Source organism: Jaculus jaculus, chromosome 10, assembly GCF_020740685.1.
Source record: "Jaculus jaculus isolate mJacJac1 chromosome 10, mJacJac1.mat.Y.cur, whole genome shotgun sequence".
Taxonomy (NCBI): Eukaryota; Metazoa; Chordata; class Mammalia; order Rodentia; family Dipodidae; genus Jaculus; species Jaculus jaculus.
The window spans coordinates 46,896,758-46,920,905 of NC_059111.1; the positions used below are offsets into that span (position 1 = coordinate 46,896,758).

The 24,148-nt window shown below is 36.6% G+C and overlaps 1 protein-coding gene across 3 annotated transcripts in view; it reads right to left on the bottom strand.

Annotated features, from left to right (window-relative positions):
* Positions 1-24,148, bottom strand: part of Sema3c (semaphorin 3C) — a 180,387-nt gene that overhangs the window by 22,227 nt on the left and 134,012 nt on the right. For all 3 annotated transcript variants that reach the window (XM_045160300.1, XM_004662315.2, XM_045160299.1), the window contains exon 12: positions 15,588-15,810. In XM_045160300.1, coding sequence (XP_045016235.1) covers positions 15,588-15,810 — 223 coding nt within the window. The remainder of the gene's footprint in view (positions 1-15,587; positions 15,811-24,148) is intronic.

Here is a 24,148-nt window from a genome sequence, read left to right on the forward strand (position 1 = left end):
GTACACCACTTTTTGGGTACTGGGGATATAGACTCCTGTCGGCCAGCTTGTGGAGTAAGCACCTTCACTCACTGAGACATCTCATCAGAAATATTCTTTATGTTGTTTTTATTATCAAGACAATTTTCCATAGTAGTGGGGGGCATTTAATATGCATATAAGTATCTTATTCTACCAATCACATGAATTTTATCCATGTAAAAATAACATACCCTTGGGCTGGAGAGATGGCTTAGCTGTTAAGGCATTTGCCTGAAAAGCCAAAGAATCCCACTTCAGCTCTCCAGGATCCACATAAGCCAGATGCACAAGGGGGCTCATGAATGTGGAGTTAGTTTGCAGTGGCTGGAGGCCCTGGCATGCCCATTGTCTCTATCCCCCCTTCTTTTTCACTCTCAAATAAATAAATAAAATATATTAAAAAAAATAAAGTAACCTTAATGGTACTTTGGCAAACTACAATATAATTAGTTATTAAAATAAGTTTCTCTTAAAATTAATAATAAGTTGAATAATGAATATCAATTTATTCTTTTAATCTGTAACTGTAAATTTGTAATAATACATTATCATCAAGCAAAAATATAGTATTTTTTAAATCTGTTGATAAATGTCAATAAGAGTTATTGATAACTGAATCATGGAGGACATTATAACTAGAGATTACTCAGTGAATAGTGCTATAAATCTTACATTTTAACGTCCCAATTGGCTTTTATTGTAAGCAAGATTTATTCTGACTGAGAAGATTCTATTACATGTTTACAGTCTATATTTATGAATCTTAAGGAAAGACTCACAAAAGTTATTAATAAAAACCAGTCAATATAAAAATACTAAAAGTATTTTAAAACTTACTCAAAGATATACAGATAATTCTCAGTTTCCTGGGATAATCACTAAACTTAGAAGAATGTAGCATATGAGCACATAACCCTAGAAGTTTCAAAGTGCATTCCTTACATTGAAATTCATGGTTTAACATATACTAAAGATGTGAAATATTCTCAAGGCTTTCTAGGCTTGAAATTGTTCTTTTTCACTAAATAACTTCCTTAGAAGCAGCTCTGGTAATAATTTTGGCTTTTTTCTGGAGGATTGTATGCAGATAATGGACATACAAGTAGAGGGACATGTGTAGAAAAAAAAAAAAAACACCTAGGTATAGAAAGATCCAAGTAGGATAAACAGAGGGGAATGGAGGTGTGGAGAGGGTGGGAAGAGGGTTATCCAAGACCAAAGGCTTTTTTTTTTTTTTTTCTTTTTCAAAATTTTCAAGGTCTCACTCTAGCCCAGGGTGACCTGGAATTCACTATGTAGTCTCATGGTGGTCTCGAACTCACAGAGATCCTCCTACCTCTGCCTCCAGAGTGCTGGGATTAAAAGCATGAGCCACCACACCTGGCAAAGGCATCATTAATACGTCATAGAGAAACTTACTTTCTCATGAGCCAATTAAAATATATTTGAAGGGCTGGAGAGATGGCTTAGTGATTAAGGCACTTGCCTGTGAAACCTAAGGACCCATGTTTGACTCTCCAGGTCCCACATAAGCCAGGCACACAAGGTAACACAAGCACGTAAGGGTGACCATGTGCACAAGGTGGCATGTGCATATAGAGTTTGATTGCAGTGGCTGGAAGACAGGCATGGTAGTGTACACCTTCAATCCCAGCACTTGAGAGGCAGAGATAGGAGGATTGTCATGAGTTGAAGGCCACCCTGAGACAAGAGGGGGAATTCCAGGTCAGCCTTGGATAGAGTGTGACTCTACCTTGAAAAAACAAAACAAAACAAAAAAACCCACAAAAAAATAAAAAATAATAATCAACAGTACTTTAGAATGTTGTCTCCCAGACACAAAGTAACAAAAGCATTCATGACCTCATAGTGGCTGTAGTTACCTGCACAATATTGGTCCAATTAACATACCATCAGGGATGATGGAGGAAAAAAAAGAACATCAGAAAAGAAAAGGACTAGGAGGAAAGAAGAAAGGATGCAGTCAAAAGGTGAGAGGGAAGAGGATCAACAACAGGGAAAATAATGGGAGAAAGCAATCATCACAATACATTATGTAGATGGGCACATTTATGAAAATGACCAATAAAAACTTTAAATGTAAATAAAAGTATAAGTAAAAATTTGAAACGAAAAACAAAAACATCCTTGGAGATGCAATACAGGTGAATCACCACTGAGCCTTAATGAATGTAGATGGAAGTAGAAACCCTTGAAATCGAGAAATCTAGAGCAAGGTTTGTATAGTAAGGTGTGTGTGTGTGTGTGTGTGTGTACCATGTTTCTGCTGAATAATTGTTGATGGAATTACTGAGCCTCAAGGCAGAGAAAGAAAATGTGTACAAGAATGAGGATTAACAACATTGTTTTAGATCATATTAACATAAAAGTCACATTCTTCAACATCAACAAATCCATCACATGAAGGTAATCTTGCTCCCTGTTGCATCTTGTAACAATTATTCTCTTGTCCATGGTAGCAGTGACTTTTGTCTTGTGTAAGGAGTAAGTAAGTACAGGCTGTGTAGACTACAGTGCCAGGAAAAATTGCATAAATGGGTAATTTGATATAAAGGCTCTCAAAGATACAACGTATCAGCTCTAAAATAATTATATTGGTTTAGCCATTCTATAATGTATAAATGTATCACAATATGTCATATTACAAAAAAAGTTTACATTTCAATTAAAAATTGAACAATAAAACATGCAGAAAAAAAACTAAGAGCTCTTAAATGAGACAACTGGCTCTTAATTTACTTTATTTTTTTAACTTACTAAGATTAAAATTTGACACAAATCATTTCCTTCTTAAAGAACTCAAAATAGAAATACTGTGTCCATCTTATCCATCAAATATTATAGAAAAGCTATAAACATTACCTGATATAAAAACAAGTGTCCTTTCTGTCTTTATTTTATCCCATCTAGAATGCATTTTATTTATAATTGGGATCTCAGAGCTGCAATCCATAAAATATTCCTCTGACTCCAGCCGAGAGATCAGTTTGCATTTGTAGCACAGTATGTGTTGGCTGTCTCAAACAAATAATCAGTCCCAGCTTATTACCCAGCAGGTCACTGGAGTTCTCACTTGGATCTATAGTTTGGGTTGCCTTTTAACTCAAATCATCAGAGAGTTTCCCTGGAAACCAATGGGCCAAACTGTGCTTGTCACTGAATTGGGGAAACACTGACTACTTAATCAGATCTAGTCCCTCCCTTTGCCCTGTCTGGGTTCTGAGGTGTGTGATCTGTACAGTCTCACAGGCTCTTATGTGAGAAGTGTCACAAGTTTAATTTAATGCTCTTGAATTCTTAATTATTTTTTTAGAAAAGACACAGTGTTTTCATTTACATTACATCTTATAGATTGCTCACCCAGCTATGATTCTAAGAGCTAATAATCAGTAGACATACCAGATAAGAAACAGCTTAATTCATGCCAAAGAGACTGACAAGCACCCAAGTCGCATGCCCATCTCTCTCCTATTTCTCTGTTTTCACCCCATGATCCTAGCTGTCCATGTATTCAGCATAGACCATGTCATGAGAGATTAGTAACTGTTACATAATAAGTTTTAGTATTTATTTATAAAATGAATATTCTAAAAGTTAGATTCACATGTGATAAATTGGAACTCCCCATTTAATATAGTTTTCTGAATTAACTTGGACATTAAACTGAAAACAAAATATAACTAAGACCAAAAAGAAGCTTCACACCACAGGTAAATGAAAGATTTGTGGATAAGAGGGAAACATCTGACTAGATATCTAACATTGGTCACTTCTTATAATTGATTATTACCATTTGGTTGCCTCATTTTAAGTTAGGCAAAACATCCATTTCAAAAACACAACATTTTTTTGTGTGGTTACCAATATCCTATTTAATTCTTTGATTCACATTTTTCAAATTTTAAAACAGTACTGAATCATGACTTAAAAATTATCAACAGTAGTTTACTAAATTGAAAGAATTTATAATTCTACTCATGCATGGCCTGTCATATATCCTCTGTTATACAATAAATAGATATGTATTGCAGTTTCTCACAAGTAGCAGTTGCTCATAGAGAGAAATAATTGAACTGTGGTTCTGACAAAAGCCTGGTCCCAAGGCCTGATGCAGACCCAGTTGATTATGAGCGGCATCTTCCCATCTCCATGGGAGTGGATGCCCTGGGAGATGCAGTATACATAGTGGCTATAAGTCTCTTCCAAAATTTACTGGTGGCTAGGGTATTTCTTTGTCTTGAAGGCTACAGCATAAATGATTTCCATAGGATTTCCAGGAGGGAACTATGAATACTAGATATGGCTGTCTTTCCTCCAAGCTGCCTGTCTTACAGATAGATGTTGTGATGCTGCTGTTTTTCACATATACAATCAATGTGGACATCAGACAAAGCTGACCCCTGTTCTTTCGAAGCAGAACAGGGACAAAAATTCCTATGTATATGTAATTTGTGCAGGTACCAATGCCTGTCTGTGCATGTGGAGGCCAGAGAACAACCTTGTGTGTTGAGGAATGTTGTCTACCAACTTTCACACAGCATCTCTCATTGGCGTTGAACTCATAAAGTGGCCTACACTAGCTACTCAAGCAGCTCCAGGAATCTCCTTGTCTCTGCCTCCTTGGCACTAGGATTAAAGGCACATGCCACTATGCCTGGTATTTTATATGGATGCTTATTAGGAGTTGAACTTAGGTTCTCATGCTTATGAAGCTTGACTGACTGAGTTTTCACCCAGTTGTCATTTAATTTTTTAAAAATATTTTTGTTTATTTTCATTTATTTATTTGAGAGTGACAGGCAGAAAGAGAAAGAGGCAGATAGAGATAAAGAATGGGTGTGCCAGGCCTCTAACCACTGCAAACAAACTCCAGATGTGTGTGCCCCTTGTGCAGCTGGCTAATGTGGGTCCTGGGGAATCGAGCCTTGAACCAGGATCCTTAGGCTTCACAGGCAAGCGCCTAAACACTAAGCCATCTGTCCAGTCCTCATTTAATTTTTATAAGTCCATAAAATTGGTACAATTAAGGAAACTCAGCTAGGAGACATTGCATAATTAGTTCAAAGTACAATTCATAGGTGACAGAGGGCAAGATTTAAATATAGAGCTTCTCAACACCAAAATATGCTCCCTATTTTATGTTAGAATCCACTGAGGAATAATATTAAAATCATTTTAACAACTTACTCTGTTTTCAACAAGGAATTTGGGAAATTTCAACCAAAATTACAGCTGGTCATATTGAGGAAAATATCTGAAAATGTTAATTTCATAGTACATTGCCACATGCTGACCTAGAATTGATTGGTAAACAGATGGACTTCTGAAACCATTCATGATGTGGAAAATTTCAGCATTATACTTACAGCTTGGTTAACCTGAAAGGAGACTTCTGACACAAAGTCCAGAGAGGACTTTTGTGTACTCTGTTCTAGAACCTAATTTTGTTTAGGAGAATTAAGAAAAACCTTACAACCATGCACCAGAAATCATACTCCAATATTATATGATGAAAATATGAATTATTTCCTGAGGATGAAAATAAGAAATACTCAAATATATCCTTAGCCATCACTGAAAACAATGTGTTGAGATTTTGCAAATTACTTAGTCATATGCCAGATGCTTTAGTATCATTATTGTATTACATTAAATTTGATTTTATTCAAATTTTAATTTCAAACAAACTGACATTTTACAAGTAAGAATGGTGAGTTATGTAAAGTTTTTCTAGACCATACAACCATAAATTTCATAACTTCTCACTTCTTCCTGGAAAACACTCTTCATGTTCTTACCAACTAAAGTGGCTCTTAGAATTAAATTCTTAATCAGCATTGCCTTCTATAGTGACTTCAGCAGTGGCTTGGGTTCAGCCAAAATATACTTGGCTAAAGAGTAAGTAGCTTGTCTCCATTTGTACCACTGCCTGAAATGCATCTGTAGTAATACCCTCTTGTCTTACCCATTAGGAAGGTCCACCTAACCTTCAACCCAATGTGAGACCAATTTGGGCTTGCATTCCATTAATATTCCCCATAGCTTCACAATCCTAAGCAAGCCATTCAGTTTCTCTCAAATTCTGAGTTTATACAAGTGCAAAAATGGATAATGACTCTAGTTCTTTGTGTTATTAAGTGATTTAGGTAAGATAATGCATTTTGGGGAGCAATTTAATTAAATTATTAAATTTGATTAACTTAATTAAAGCCAAGAACAGGTATGACATTCAAAAAAGCATTCATTCCTTTCCAATCTGGCTGTTGATTTATATAGCCTTGATTGGCTAAAACACTTTGTTCCACTTATTTGAAAAATTAAGAATCTACACATCAATTCACAATGAATCTTGTCAACATGCTATTTCCTACTCTAAAAGAAGTTCTTGATATGGAAAGTCTCATTCAGTCTCCATCCTACTTTTATATAGACACTCATTTTCTACCTAAAATCTACAAAGCATCATCTTTGTCTATCTTGAATGCATCTTCAGTATTAATTAGAGTCAAAGTGAGTTACTTAAAACCCATATGAGCAGTGGCTAATACAAAAGGACCCCAATGAGTCTCAAAATTATTTAACGCTTTGTGAGTGCAGGGAGAATATGTGGCAAAAATACAAAGTGATGGGGGTATATCAGTGCCAGAATCAGACTGTTTCATATGGCACAAAATCTTAGACTGAGGAAGAGATTCTGCCAGCCTTAAAGAAATAAACAATGTGTGTGTGTGTGTGTGTGTGTGTGTGCACGCACACATGTGCACACACACACACACACAGATGCACATGTATGTGAGTGTATGAACATGGAGGCCAAAGGTCATAGTCAGATACCTCCCTAAATCACTCTCCACCATATTTTTTGACATAGAATCTCTTAATGGGTCTGAAGCTCACCAATTTCAGCTTGACTAACTAGCCGTTAAGCTCTAGATGTCCTCCTCTCTCGCCCTCCAATGAACTGGTATTGTAGCTAGGCGCTGCATCTGGTTTTTACATAGGTGCTTGGGATTCACACCTCAGCACCTGATCCATCTCCCAAGCCCCAGGCAACAACTTATCCTGAAAAGGCAAAGAATGGAATCATAAGCATCATTAAAGAACTAAAAATGGGCTGGAGAGATGGCTTAGTGGTTAAGTGCTTGCCTGTGCAGCCTAAGGACCCTGGTTCAAGGCTTGATTCCCCAGGACCCACGTTAGCCAGATGCACAAAGGGGCACATGCGTCTGGAATTCGTTTGCAGTGGCTGGTGGTCCTGGCATGCCCATTCTCTCTCTCTCTCTCTCTCTCTTCCTCTCTCTGTCTGATGCTTTCAAATAAATAAATAAAAATAAACAAAAAAAATTTACAAAGTAAATAAATAAAGAGCTAAAAGTCTCATATCTCTCAAAGGAAATCGAGTTTTGCCAAAATGTTTCTGTGTTAAGAAGACCTTAAATTCCAATGATTGTAGTCGGCCTATTCTAATTCCAACGTTGTGAGACCTGGATTAAAAACGCGAGCTAACTAACCATCCATGCAAACTAAAAGATCATAAGTGTGGATGGTTTCAGCTATTAGTGTTGTGTTGACTTTTATGAAATGATAAAAAAATATTTAAAATGTGCATCATACAGCCACTTATATGACTTTCCACACAAGCACCAGACACTGACAGCAACAGCAAAGGACCTCCTACTGGTAGTCTCGGAAAGCCTGGACTGGCAAAGCAGGAGGCTGTGAATCCTTCTCCTTGGACAAAGGCTTCCAGGGCTGTCCTGGGGAAAGCTGGCCACAGATCATGAACAGAACCCCAGCATGACTACTTATTCTTGACATGCAGACAATAGGCCTCATAAATTAATGTCTTTAGGGTCACACATTTCCTTATGCTCTTAGGAGAGGCTAAGCAGAAGCAACATGCAGGGGTGAAGCTTACTGTTGTAGTTCTCAAGAGGTGCAAAGAAATACAGTAATTAAGTAGTGAAGAGCAGCCTTAGGGAGCAAATACTGCAGAGAGGCATTATGCTAGTGGAGGTTCTGAAACCCTCCAAGTATGTCGATGCACTCTGCAGATTCCAACTAACAAGCAGAACTATGACAATGTTTTCTGTGTTTGGATGAATGTGTGAGGCATTTTAGGTGCAAGTATAATTTCCATTTTAAAACAAAATTTAAATGTGCACAAATTTAGTGATATATCAAACACTGAGGCAAACCCTGGCTCTATCTGTATATTCTCCTCTCTCTAAAAATATGTAATTTCATTTTTGAAATAAATATACCCAACATGTGTATAAAATTCACACATAAGTTTTAATACTGTTAGCTTACAAAAGTGCAGTGTGCTTCAAGGACACATTTGTCTGGGTCTTCTCTGTCACCTTTGTAAGACACAGTTTGTTCACATGTATGACTTGGTGTGGATGGTGTGAGTGAGTGTTGCTGTTCAACCAAATAGATGCCAAGGTTAATGTCCTATCTGCACATCAGTAGCCTCAGCTTGACATATGTGAGCAAAACATTTTGTTCATAGTCAAAGAAAATCTAATTAACTTTATTAAGGGAAAATACAAATTGACTATGTTAAATTAGGTAGGAATTTACAGAAAATCGATCTTCAGAATGTTAAATTAAATAGCAGATGTTTACATTCTGTGTCCTTATGTCAAATTCCATGTGAACACAATGCTGGATTATATGTGCAACTAATTAACTCACCCATTCACTCAAATTATCTCTAGTGAGCAGTTACTCCAAGTGATGCTCTATTCTAGGTACTAAAGTTCTAACAATGAGTATATCACTCCAGTATCTCTGCCTTCATGGAGCATACATTCTTAGCATAACTTAGAAAATATTTATACAGGATAGATGAGGTAATTCATATACTTGGAAAAAGTGATCAACGTTGTAATAATGAAATATTTTAGAATCTTTTAAAGGAACTTATTTCTATAAATATTAAGTAAAAGGTTAAACTGGGCAGTCTAGCAATGCTGAAGTTCATATGATCATTATATCACCTTTGAAAATAACATTATTTTACAGTATTTCATTTATTTACTTGCAAGGAGAGAGAGAGAAAAAGAGAGACAGAGAGAGAATGGGTGCACCACAGCCTCCGGCCACTGCAAAGAAATGCCAGACATGTGCACCACTTTAAGCATCCTGCTTTACCTGGTCACCTGTAAGTTGAATATGGGTCATCAGGCTTTGAAAACAAGTACTTTAAGCTGCTGAGCCATCTCTCAGGCCCAATATATAACACTTTTTAAAAAAAACTGGCTTTAAAAGAACAAATTTGCAGAGACTAGTTTAAGGAGAAAGATTCTGCTTTTTGAACTAACTGCTTTTAGAGGTTTAACCATATCTTCTTTTTTTTTTTTTTTATCTTTCCAAGGTATAATTTAGAAGAAAACATTTGCTTTTGGGTTGGATATTACTTAATGGGTTATTGTGTTACTTTTAAAATTTCTCTTCATATAGCCCTTTCTGCTACCCTTGTACATGATCCGGCAGTCATGGCACTGTGAATTTTCATTTTGCTCTTGTCACTCCAGCCAGCCTTCCAGTCTGCCCCAGTGGTATCTCCTACAATAAAAATCCCTGCTGAATCTGTGGTAACCACTCAGAAGTTTCCATATTCTACTCTGTCAAGTTGTGGCCCACTGTGTTATTGCAACTGGGTGATGAGCAAAGCGACTGGTTCCTACTCCTAAGCAAAGGGAAATCTTGACATCATCCTTACAGTGATATTCACATATACTTCCAACTGACAGTAGATTGTTCCAAACTTAAACATATTACACCAGCTATAAAATTTTATATGGAATACTTTAGGGAGTTCTTTAAAACTCAGAATTCCTGGCCCTGTTGCTCATTAAGTGTGCCACTTCAAGAGCAGAAACAGACAGAAACTCTAGATAATGGGAAGTCGTTATTCTCCAGTGCAGCAGGGAAAGCATTAAGGGCTCTGCTTATATATGTGGTATTCACTTCAAAATCCCAGAGTCTGAAATGGTTAAGTTGTTTGACTGCAAAGCCTAAGGGCTCATGTTCAACTCGCCAGGTCCCATGTAAGCCAGATGCACAAAGTGATGCAAACTTCAAGCTTCCACATGTGTACAAGGGGTTCCATGCTTCTGTAGTTCAATTTCAATGGATGGAGGCCTTATCATGCCAATTCTCCCTGCCCCCATCTGACACATACATACACACACATACACACAGCCAGTCTGTTGGGCCTGCCTCAAAAAACAAAAAAAAACCTTTATCCATTCATCTGTTGAGGGACATCTAGGCTGGTTCCATTTCCCAGCTATTATAAATTGAGCAGCAATAAACATGGTTGAGCACGTACTTCAAAGGAAATGAGATGAGTCCTTTGGATATATGCCTAGGAGTGCTATAGCTGGGTCATATGGTAGATCAATCTTTAGCTGTTTTAGGAACCTCCACACTGTTTTCCACAATGGCTGGACCAAATTGCATTCCCACCAGCAGTGCAGAAGGGTTCCCTTTTTTCCACATCCCTGCCAACATTTATGATCATTTGTTTTCATGATGGTGGCCAATCTGACAGGAGTGAGATGGAATCTCAATGTAGTTTTAATCAGCATTTCCCTGATGACTAGTGACGTAGAACATTTTTTTTGGATGCTTATATGCCATTCGTATTTCTTCCTTTGAGAACTCTCTATTTAGCTCCATAGCCTATTTTTTTGATTGGCTTGTTTGATTCCTTATTATTTAACTTTTTGAGTTCTTTGTATATCCTAGATATTAATTCTCTATCAGATATATAGCTGGTGAAGATTTTTTCCCATTCTGTAGGTTGCCTCTTTGCTTTTTTCACTGTGATGTGGCACATTTATACAATGGAGTTCTACTCAGCGGTAAAGAAAAATGAAGTTATGAAATTTGCAGAAAAATGGATGGACCTGGAAAGTATTATACTAAGTGAGGTAACCCAAGCCCAGAAAGCCAAGCACCACATGTTCTCTCTCATATGTGGATCCTAGCTACAGATGATTGGGCTTCTGCGTGAGAATGAAAATACTTAGTAGCAGAGGCCAGTAAGTTAAAAAGGAGACATAAAGGGTAGGGAAAGGAAGGGAGGAGGATACTTAATAGGTTGATAATGTATATATGTAATTACAATGATTGTAATGGGGAGGTAATATGATGGAGAATGGAATTTCAAATGGGAAAGTGTGGGGTGGGGAGGGAGGGAATTACCATGGGATATATTTTATAATCATGGAAAATGTTAATAAAAATTAAAAAAAAATAAAAAAATAAAAATAAAAAAAACATAAGGTGAAAAAAATCTTAATGGCATTAAATAATTGTAAGCTTTTAACACCTATTCATAAGTTTATCCCCACCCCTCCATCAAAACCACATGCCATTCTGGTTCATATATGCAGCAAAATAGTATAACTTTGACAGAATGCAGATGAACCTAACCCAGACCCTCAGAACCAGAGGAAAACAGGAAGAGATCATTCTAATTTGTGATGGGGTTGGATTTGAGCAAATGGCCTGGATGTAAGCCATGGGTGGAAAGATTAAAATTAAAATGTTGATCCTATAAAGCCTTCACCTGCTGTTTGTCAACCCTCTTATACACTAAAAAAAAAAAACAAAATAAAAACACCAAAGAGAAAAGGTGGAATTTTATCAAATACTGCAGATTAAAACAAACAGCTGTTTATACACACACACACATACACACACACATTTAAATCCATGATATTCTGTAAAGGGTGTAGGAAAAAGAAGGTGTATTAAATGTGCTTAGTTTCCAGCTTAAATTTTCATGAATTATCAAGCACTTCAAATTCAAGTTGAGAGAAGAAACATTTATTTTATATAACAGTTTTAATCCATGTGTCGTTTGTGTCATTTCAATTTGTTAGCAAACAGCTTCTTTAAGATTAATTTTACAAGCATTTTACATTTATCAACCAAAATAGGGTCAGGAACCTTCTTTCACCAATAGATCAATACACACACATACTTTGCACACCAAGGTCTTTCTTTTGCCCTAGCTCTCTCTGCTGGCCTCCTTTCCTTTTTCCTTTTTGTTTTTTTTTCCTTTGGTATCTGACAGCACATTAAAAAAATAATCTAACATAGTTAATGAGAGTAGAAAGTCATCTCAGACTCAGACATACACTATGCAATTATATATATATGTCACTTCCTGGAGCTTCCCTGAGCTAAACAGTGGCTCCCAATGTTCACACTGTGGACAGTTACATGATATCTCACCTGCGTGGCAATGAACTGAAACATCAGTTTCCTTATGGCACTTTGTTTTTAAAGTTTTATTTTTGTTTTTTTGAGGTAGGGTCTTGCTCCAACCTAAGCTAGGTAGTCTCCAGGTGGCCTCGAACTCATGGAGCTCCTCCTACTTCTGCCTTTCAAGTGCTGAGACTAAAGGCATGTACCACCACACCCTGCCCTATGGCATCGTTCTTGATAACTGATACTTCATTGACTTTCCGTGCATGTCTCTAATGGTAGAGAAAGGATGATGTGGCCAAAAGTTCATTATGTTGTGGCCATAATTGGCGCAGCATTATTCATTTATCACTCTGAGAATGCTCTCAAACTTGAAAATTTGGCAACAACAAAGAAATTTTATGTATTCTTCCATTTGAATACACAGAGCTAAGAAAGCATGAAACAATGAGGCATAGTTCTTCACAAGGCCATTTTAGAAAAGGTTAAATGGTTCTTTGAAAATGATATGAGCATAAAAAAAAAAACACCTTTCAGAGGAAAGTTCATGAGCAAAGGTTTTATATCTATATACTTGTTGCTCTTGTTTTCAATGTACTGTAGTATTGTAAATGCTGTTCACACAATGCAGGCTGATATAAGGATATGGAGATGTAGTGGTGGTCAAATGAGTGACAATCTCTTCAGAAGATGCTGAGTGCCAGGACATTGCCATGACATGCACTTTTCTACCAGTACTGACTTCTCAAAACACTCATGATGCTTTGTAAGCAATCTCTAGAGAAACTTCCCACTATAATTAAAAACACATGTTTAAATTTTGTTTATGAAAGGACATGGTATTTGAATGCTAACATAACATATGTGTGTAAAGATGCCAGAAACTTATGTGGTAGGGAAAGCCAAAGAATCTATATAAAATATGTTTCTTACTATTTTTTAAATTTGCATAAACATTGCTGAATGATTTTAAGTCTTGAAAATTCCACCCACGAAATCTCCATATAATAAGTAGATTTGGTAGAAAAAAAATACCACTGACATCAAATTTCACCTTTAAGGGCAGGCTTCAAAAGGAAAAAAAAAAAAAAATATATATATATATATATATCATTTCAGAGGATAATAAGATGTACGAAGCAGTGAGACTCTATATGGTTACTTGGCTACTGGAAAACATATTTTTCAATATGCAAATTCCACCCTGAATATTCTGAACTGAGTTTAAGAGGAATACCTTAGTTATTTAGGAAAAGATAGTATATATGCAAATGATGATAAATTTTCTCAAGTTTATATCAATTCAATTTATTACCTGGGTTCAATAGTCAACATGTTGTCTTGCATGTTAATTAGTCATGGTAAACATTTATTGAGCTATCCAGGCAATGTGATATGGATAAATAGAAATCATATGTCAAGGAAAAATAGAAGCTTGACAAGAATATGTGCTAGTGATACAATATAGAAGTATAAATTGTTAGTTATAAAGACTTGAAAGAGGATAAACTGAGTTTAAAGCATCATGTTCAAAATGATAACGTGTTACATAAAGTGTATGGTCTACTAGTAAGTCATAAATTGAAATACTGAGCTACTAGGGATTAATTATATACATTTTGGATTTGTTTGAATGGGTAGATAATATGTATGTATGTATATAAGTATGTAGTATGTATGTATGTAATGGGAAGAACCTCTAGATATGCCACATTTATAAGCAGAAGACAAGAACTAAATTGCATAAAGCTGAAGTCATACATGGAGATTCTATACAGTTATATGATGCAAGAAGGAGAGATATGTCAACAGGGAGAAGGCTGCATTTTTTGTGAAGAAACACAAAGACCCTGGTGAGATCTATACCAAACAGAGGAGGCAATGTGTAGACTCACATCTAGTTTGGCATCCTGCCATAAGGTTTGTAACTCAAGGTTAAGTGTAAGATAAGATGAAAGACTAAAGTGACTAAGTATACCTGAGACACAGGTTTGGGAGATGGCAGGGAGCAGGGATAAACCTGACAGCAGAATTAGGCCTAACAGTTAAACAGGAAAAGAAGGATGATGTCTCAGACATCAAGCAAGCAAAGAGGCAGAAATGGAAACTCAGATTTGTGCATGCATGTTAAGGAGTACTTTCTAGAAGATTCTCTATATGATTTCACATGGAAATTATGTGAGAATGAAAGATTCAAAACTTAGGTTTTAAGTGTAAGAATAAAGAGGAATAAAATAAGAACTGTATAGGAAAAACAGACTTTGGAAATTTAGTTTAGCCAAGAAAAAGTAACCATAGTTTTAAAGTGATTGAAATCTGAGTGTAGTTTAGTCTGATTCTTATTACTCTGCCATAGTTCTATTTATGATGATTTTTACAGGCAATGCTCATGTCTATTTCCTAACTTAGAAAAGACACTACCATATTTCATGGAGCAGTTCTAATATTCCAGTAGGACAAATGATGAGGTTTGTACTGCTGTCTACTAGGTCATAGGTGACGTATGAAATTCTGCACTGGAACAATATAGATGAACATCTTGGAGGATATTAAGAGACATCAGCCACAGCTAGAAACACATTGTTAGTTATTGCCTAACCAGCAAGTCAAAACCCCTTTCAGCTTTGTAGTGGTTATCAAATTGTAATATGTATCTGCCTTGTTAAAACACAGGCTTCATAAGTAGAATTCTCAGAATGGGGCCTGAAAATTTCTGTTTCTATAATGTTCTCCATGGCACTGATTTTATTGTTCTGAGGATCACACTGTGAGACACAACCATGAAACACTTATGGATTGTCATTCCATATAAAGTAACACTTGTATCACTTCACATTGGTTAAAATAAATTTAAAAAATAGAATTTGTGGGTATATTAAAGTAGCATCCATAGTATTTTGAAATAATCTATGTATATTTGAGTTACATTTATTTGCCATTGTTACAAAGAAAATATTACTTTTTGGTACTTAGAAAATGACTCCTGGTGTTGAGTAAGTCATAGAGTTAGTTTTATATCACAGGAAATCTCATCCCAGCCCTTTATTTAGCTCATTAGTCTTCTATTTCTTTTTTGTATTCATGAGGTAATTGCAGACACTCTACATGTATGAACTCAGTTACTTCTCACAAAACTCCATAAAATACTTTACTAGCTCCACTTAGATTTGGAAACCAAGGCATAGAGAGGTGATGCTTCACTAAATGCTAAACAAAAGGAAACATTTGTTTCTTTAAGTCTCAAAATCATGACTTTAACTTATTGTCTAAACTATAGCACACACTTAAAATACAATTCTAGCCCTAACACTTACCAGTTCCAAGAAATAGAACATGGTATCTCCCATCAGCAGCATTTACTCGGTCCACAGTTATCTTTGTGTACTTGTAGTCAGTGCCTATACGGACAATCAGAGGTCTTTTGTGAATAGGATAGACAGAATTGTACATGAGAGGATGGTTCCGAATGAAAGTCACAACATCATCTGGGAAGTCCTTGGTGGTCCGCAAATTGGGTGTAAATGCTCCTCCTGGGCACTGAAAGAAAGAAATAACAAAAGAAAAAAATAAGGGAAAAAAGGAAGGAGGGAAAGAAGGAAGGAGAGGAGGGAAAGATGGAGGGAGAGAATGAAGGAGGAAGGAGGTGAGAAAAGAAAGAAGAAAGGAAGGAAGGAAGGAAGGGAGGGAGGAAGGAAGGAAAGAAGGAAGGAAGGAAAAAAGAGATAAAGAATTTAATAAAATAGCCCATAGTGTTCTCTTTTCAAAATCACCTAGATGATCCACCTGTTTTAAATATACAAGAACCCCACTGTATGCCACCTTGTGCCTTCCTCACCTTTGTTCATCTGGCTTATGTGGGATCTGGAGAGAGATAAAACATGGTCCTTAAGCTTCACAGAAAAGTGCCTTAACCACTAATCCATTTCTCCTGCCCACTTTTCTATTCTTTATGTGGTGCCAGAATGTACACTATTACGGAAATCATTCTTCATCAACACAATCTACTTGCCATTTTTTCTTAAAATATATTAGATGGCCATTATCAAATTCAGTCAGCACTCTAATGTATAAGAGTCTTCTTCCATCTGATCACCATTACAGAGAATCTCAGAAGTTGGAGCTTAGCTTGTACTCATTTAGACCTGATAACCCCCCTCTGGAAAAACCCTCAATTGTGACCATTGGTTTAGCATTAAACAGCTTAGAAAGGTTAGCATGTGCCTGCATAATCTGGCCTGAAACTGTCACCACACTGTAGCACAAGCTATTCCTGAGTTTCAGGCAAGGTTCTCCTCCTATTTAAGATCTCAAAACCTGCTGTTGCCCATCTAGCACCCTCTTCTTCAGCCCATCCTCTGGCTTTCTTCATTGCCTCATGCAGTTCTTCATTCAGCAGTTTCTTCCTTTAAGGTGAGAACACATGTAAAAATAGCCCCTTCTCTCCCTCCATGTATACTCTGTCTTCAGATGGCTTTACCATGCTGGCCTTTTACCAAAGGATTGCATATTAATTGCTCACATCTTTATTTTCCGTGTCTCCATGTAGACTGTAAGTGGTGTCTCTGTAGTAACTGGGCTATTTTGTTCATTCTACTACCAGAAGGCATGTAACAAATCTGGCAATAGTACACACTTGGTGAAGAGTCACTGAGGGTATGAATTATGTCACTCCTATCTAGCCTGCAGTTTCAGTGTAAGGACTATATGAAACAGGGGGCTTAAGTATGGCTGAAAGAGAAAAAAGTTAGAATTTCAAGTGTTCAGGAGCAGAAATAAAGCAATAACGAAGTCCAAGCAATGGATCAGTGCATAGCTTCCAAAGGTCTGGAAGGAAGCCTGTTCCAGTGTCTGAAGAGAAGCTTCCATTGATAGGCCCCTGAAGTCAATATTCAGGGATGTCTGGGAACTTTAGAAGCTTAGACTCCAGCTTGATCACTAGTGGCAGCTGAGTATTCAGTCATATGAGACACAAAGTTGAATATAATATTTTAACATGTACAAACTCTAATTCTTCACAGTGTATCTATTTCCAGAACTAAAAATCCTTTGCTCTGTTTTTGCTTGTTTGTTTACTTTTGTGGAAGCTATAGAATCTCTGTGCTAGTTTTCACTTGCTCATTGAAGAGGTTTCAGGAGAAAGGAAAATAACAAAGCAAGCTTGCTTGCTTATCAATGGTAATAGGTACACTATCAGTGGTAATCAGTAAGATGTCTCCAGGACTGTGACCCACTGGGAAATGATGCTTTATCTAAAGGTGGAAACCCACTCTATGCAGTATTATTAGCTAAATGCTATCAGATTTCAACAAATGACAGGCATGTGAAATGTTCTGTGAAATCTACCAACTTTTTAATTTTAATTTAGTAAGAAACAAACTTTGTTGGGAACTAAACAGCACACACAGATTTCTGATATGAGCCCTTGTGACAGCTATCCAATGGCATCATTGCCTGTGGGTCACATACATAGAATTCTCTCAGAAGATAGATCATATAAGCTAATTTATTCATCATAATGAATGTGGTTCTTAAACTGACCTGGCCAGTTAATATTATACTAACTTTTTTATAGGACCAATAAAAATACATAATCCTATCTTTGGTGAAAAGCAAAGATGACTGCTTAGTGGAGAAGAACAGACAAGTATTAGACTTGTTTTTCTATTAACTAGGGTTCATATGCTTTTATTTTAAGAAAAGATTATCATATTTAAATATATATGCATACAAACTGCCAAAACTAAAGACCAAAATGAAGACAAAGAATTTAATTTCATGTTGTTTTAAGCTGACAGTTGTTTTCTATACCTCTGTAAAATATGGGATTATGGGTATTTCAACCCTCTTTCTTCACACAAAATGAAAAAAAAGGGAACATGTTGCCCACAGAATGAAAACATGGAAAGAACAATGCATGGTCAATTGAAATAGCTCCAGACATTCAGGAAACACCACTAATTATGACCTACTCAGTTGAGATTTCTCCTTAAATATTTTCAAGAATTCTAATTTGCAATCGCCAGAAAGGTCCAAAGTTAGCATATATTACTAGACAATTTACATAATTTACAGTAAGCAGAGTTTTGTGTGTGATTATCCTATTACATTATCAGTGTCTTGTTTCTGACTTACTTAAAGGTAAAAAAAAAAATCAGATAAAATTTTGTTGAAGTTTTACAAAACCACAGTTATGGAATGAGTGATCTGATCAAATCAGATCAAACCAGTGATTTTTACATTCATTTAATTACTCATCACTTGAGACTTTGTTGTATACACATACTAAACTCATTCTTTAGAAATAAGGGTCACCTAGTATGATATAATTTCCAAGTTTACAGATTAATTTTTTGACAAGCCTGTTGATGAACAGAATATACTGAGTACTTAAAGCAGCTTGTGTGTTAAAAACAATTGCAAAGATGAAAAATATTACCTTTTGCAGTCTCTGATTTGCTCTGGTGAATTTGCTTCTTGTAACATGCCCCCGTGTGAATAAGGCTTGTTAACTTTTCCCTGATTCTGACATAATAAAGATATGTACTGAAACCCCAGGATAGAATAATTTCCATGTGAAGTCATGTATGAAAAGTTGTTGCCCATCTGCTAAGCTGGCACTTCATTCTGTGGATTAATTTTACAGTACATAGAGCCATTAAGTAATTAGGTTAAATTTCTCCCCATTTATTTATTTTGTTTTAGTTCTTCTATCTGACTTTACAGAAATGTAGGCCAAATGTTACAAGCAGCCAGCATATCATGAAAAGAAGGCTTGAATAATTATCGCTCTTACCTAACTACCGTCCTATTCTCAGGTATTCAAATTACCTGCTCCCTTTGGATCTCCTTCATGTTTTTTTCTACTTCCTCACATCAAATGACAAGTTTTAACAATGTACATAGTTATTAACTAATTAAAACATGTATGTATGCACATAGTCATGTGTGTGTGCACACACACATGAACACACTCTCTTTGGGCTTCTATTTATTTAAAGAAAATTTTGATGAGCTCATCAGGAAACATAAGAATAAGAAATTAGTAGGTGTTCTAGATAAAAGAATACTAATAAAGAAGAGAGGGATCTTCCTTAAAAGAAAGAATAATAGAGAGCCTGGGACTGAGTTCCCTCTCAGTTAGTGTGTGGGCAGTCACAGTAGTCTGGAGTGAGTAGGCTGGACCTATTTCTGGTCCCCTCCCACAGTCTGGGCTTGAGTTCCCTGCAGAGACAGTGTGAGGGTGGGCACAGCAGTCTGGAGTGAGTAGGCCAGAACCATTTCTGGTGTCCTACCACAGCCCAGGTCTGAGTTCCCCGCCCAGTCAGTGTGTGGGCTCCTCCCATCTCCTCAGTCTAGGTTGCCTGCACTGGTCCATGTGCTGGAGGGCTCAGCACAAAGTAGGCTAGATCCCTGTTACCTTACTCCTCCTAGTCCCCTGGACCTGGCAGGTCCCATTGTGCCTTGCTCTGGAAGAACTGCCTCCTGTGTGAGCTGTGGAATTAGGCCTTTTGCTCTGGTACACTAAGTACAATTATCCCTGTTCACCTGACACAGAGGGTAAATGGGCCAAAAACACAAACTTGCTTTCCTCCTAATTAAATAAAGAGGCTTCCTAAAATGGGTAGATAACAATGCAAAAAAGTCAATGAAAGTCAGAAAACTAAGATCTCCACCAAGGATGCCTATTCTTACTATGGAAGCCTCCAATGAAATCATAGAGAAATCAACAGAAATTCATTACCCAAATGAAACACAACTAATGAGACCCTGATTAAAAAAAATAATAACTGATCTTGAAGAAAACTATCAAAGAACAAACAATCAGTAGCCCAACAAATAAGGCAATAAATTGACTGAGACAAAAATCATTCAAGATAACTGGGATTGCACCAGGGAAGGGTCTCACTTGGTCACAAGCTGACTTGGATCCCTCAACAGACCAGAAATCTTAACCTCTATGTTGATAGAGGATCTGGTTGTTATAATAACTGCTCTGCATACATACTTGGGGCTGTTTTTGATTGAATGGGTACAGTGTTTAGTTAAATTTTAAAATCTACCTGTATTTTAACTCACTCAACCTACTTGAATACTCCCATAGCAGGGAAACTCAACCCCTAGGAGCACCTATCTAGATACTCTGAGAGTCTTAAGAGCCACACCTAATCTTAAGCTCCAATCCTGAAAATATATAACATCAAATCAATTGATACAGCTAAGAATACCCAGCTAGCTAGAAAATCCAAGCATTAACTTAATCCAAGATGCAAAAATATATACATTATAACACAAGAAACACTAAAAAGCAAGATGATATAAAGCCACCTAAAAGTATTAATGCATCAGAAATGACCTCCAGTGAGAACAAGTTAGAGGAAATGCCTGAGAAAGATTTCAAAAGAATGATTGTAAATATGTTCAAAGAAGTCAGAGAACAAATCAAAGGAGTCAAAGAGGAACACAAAGAGGAAATCAAAGGAATGAAAGAAGATACAGGACAACCATTTCATGAAATAAAGAAGGAAATACAAGACATAAATAAGGAAATAGAAATAATAGAGAAAAAACAGTCAGAATTAATAGCAATGAAGAACACAGTTAATGAAATAAAAACCTCTGTAGAAAATCTCACCAGTAGAATGGATGCAGGAGAAGACAGAATATCTAACCTAGAAGACCAGGGGACAGATCTAATACAGTCCAACAAAGAGAAAGACAAACATATAGAAAAGTATGAGTGGGAATTTCAAGATATTTGGGACAGTATGAAAAGATCAAATATAAGAATTCATGGCATAGTAAAAGGAGAAGAATTCCAATCCAAAGGCATAGTAGGCATCTTCAATAAAATCATAGAAGAAAACTTCCCCCAAATTGGGAAAGAGGTGCCAATGCGGATACAGGAAGCCTTTAGAACCCCAGCCAGACAAAACCTGGAAAGAACCTCTCCTTGCCATATTATAATCAAACTTCCAAACACACACACCAAAGAAAAAACATTGAAAGCAGTTAGAGAGAAAAATCAAGTTACCTAAAAAGGCAAGCCCATCAGGATTACAGCAGATTATTCAACACAAACTTTAAAGCCAGAAGGGCTTGGAGTGATATATTCCAAGTTCTGAAAGATAACAATTGTCAACCAAGGTTACTTTATCTGGCAAAGTTATCCATTCAAATAGATGGAGAAATAAGGACATTCCATGACAAAAGCAGGTTAAAGGAGTATTTGAAGACAAAACCAGCTCTACAGAAAATACTTGATAGAATCCTCCATGCTGAAGAAAAGGAAAAGCACACATACAAGGGACCTAGAAAAAACAAGCAATACTCAAATACTAGTTAACACAAGAGAGCACAGGTAGAACCAGTACCACAAAAAAAAAAATCGCAAAAATAAATACACACCTTTCAATAATATCTCTTAATATCTATGGCCTCAATGTCCCAATGAAAAGACATAGGTTTGAAGACTGGGTTAAAAATCAGGATCCTACAATTTGTTGTCTCCAAGAAACTCACATTTCTATAAAACATTATCTTAGGTTAAAAGGTAGGAAGCAAGCAAATGGGCCTAGAAAACAAGCATGGGTGGCTATCCTAATATCTGACAAGGTAGACTTTAGTCTAACGTTAGTCAAGAAAGATAAGGAAGGTCACTTTATATTGGTTAAGGGCACACTCCAACAGGAGGACATTACAATCATAAACATATCTGCACCTAACATGGGGGCTCCCAAATTCACCAAACAAACACTATTAGAACTAAGGTCCCATCCCAGATAACACCAAACACAGTGGTAGTGGGTGACTTTAACACCCCACACTCATCAATTGACAGGTCATCCCAAGAAAAAATAAACAGAGAGGCATTGGATTAAATGAAGTCATAGTAGGAATGGACCTAACAGATATACACAGGACATTTCATCCAAAGGCTGCAGAATATACATTCTTTTTAGCAGCACATGGAACATTCTCTAAAATAGACCATATATTAGGTCACAAAGCAAACCTTAACAAATTCAGGAAAATTGAAATAATTCCCTGCATTCTATGTGACCACAATGGAATTAAACTACAAATCAGTAGCAAGAAAGGCTATAGAGCATACACAAAATCATGGAAACTAACAATACACTACTAAATGATGAATAGGTCAATGAAGAAACCAAGAAGGAAATCAAAAAATTCATAGAGTCAAACGATAATGAGAATACAACATATCAAAATCTCTGGGACACAATGAAGACAGTTCTAAGAGGTAAATTTATAGCCTTAAATGCCTATATTAAGAAATTAGAAAGGTCACAAGTAAACGACCTAATGCTTCAACTTAAAGCCTTGGAAAAGGAAGAACAAGGCAAACCAAAAATCAGTAGGTGGGAAGAAATAATAAAGAGGAGGGCAAAAATCAATGAAATGGAAACAACAACAACAACAACAACAACAAAAAACAATCCAAAGAATTAATGAAACAAAGAGTTTGTTCTTTGAAAGGATAGACAAGACTGATAAACCCTTAGCAAATCTGACCAAAAGAAGACACAAAATAAAATCAGAGATGAACAATGTAACATCACAACAGATACCAGAGAAATTCAAAAAATCATAGGGACATACTATAAAAGCATAAACTCCACAAAGTATGAAAATCTGAAAAAAATGGATGATTTCCTTGACTTATATGACCTATCTAAATTAAATCAAAATGAGATTAATCACTTAAATAGACCTATAAAAACATGGAGATCTGAACAGTTATCAATAATCTCCCAACTAAAAAAAGCTCAGGTCCCGATGGATTCACTGCTGAATTTTACCAGACGGTTAAGAAACGCTAACACCATTGCTTCTTAAGCTTTCCCAGTAAATAGAAAAAGAAGGAATTCTACCAAACTCCTTCTATGAGGCCAGCATCACCCTGATACCAAAACCAGGCAAAAATAGAACAAAAAAAGAAAATCACAGACCAATCTCCCTCATGAACATAGATGCAAATTCACAGAGGAAGAGATACAAATGGCAAACACACACCTAAGAAAATGTTCATCATCCCTAATCATCAGAGAAGTGCAAATTAAAACAACTATGAGATTCCACCTTACCACAATAAGGATAGCCAACATCAAAAGATCAAATGAAAATAAATGCTGGCGAGGATGTGGAGAAGTAGGGACACTCATTCACTGTTGGTGGGAATGCAGGATGGTACAACCACTTTGGAAAGCAATATGGAGACTCCTGAAAAAGCTGACTATAGAAATACCAACAGACCCAGTTATACCATTACTGGGCATGTACCCTAAAACATTCAAACCAAAAGCCAGAGAGATTTGCTCAACCATGTTTGTAGCAGCTCAATTCGTAATAGCTAAAAGCTGGAATCAACACAGATGTCCATCATTAGAAGAATGGATAACAAAGATGTGGTATATATACACAATGGAATTCTATATAGCAGTAAGAAAAGAAATTTGAGGAAAAATGGTTGAAACTGGAACAGATCATTCTCAGCGAGCTTACCCAATCACAGAAAAAAAATCGACACATAGTCTTACTCATCTGCAACACCTAACCTGAATCTGCCCAAGATGCCTTAAATACCCAGCAAGCACCTCATGGACTAGATCATAAGATGGATGGGAGGGCGGGGAGGGAACCAAAGGGTGGAAAACAGTAATCCAGACCCAAACGGCAATGGTACCATAAAATTCTACTCCTAAAAGACAGACCAAATGGCTGAACCTTCACTAGACCCTTACAGGAAACACCTGAACCACAAGACACTGGAGAGGGTAGGATCAAGACTGACCTAAATCTCCTACATCTTCCCTCCCTCCCTCTCCCCCTCTCCCCTCTATCTCTCTCCTCTCTA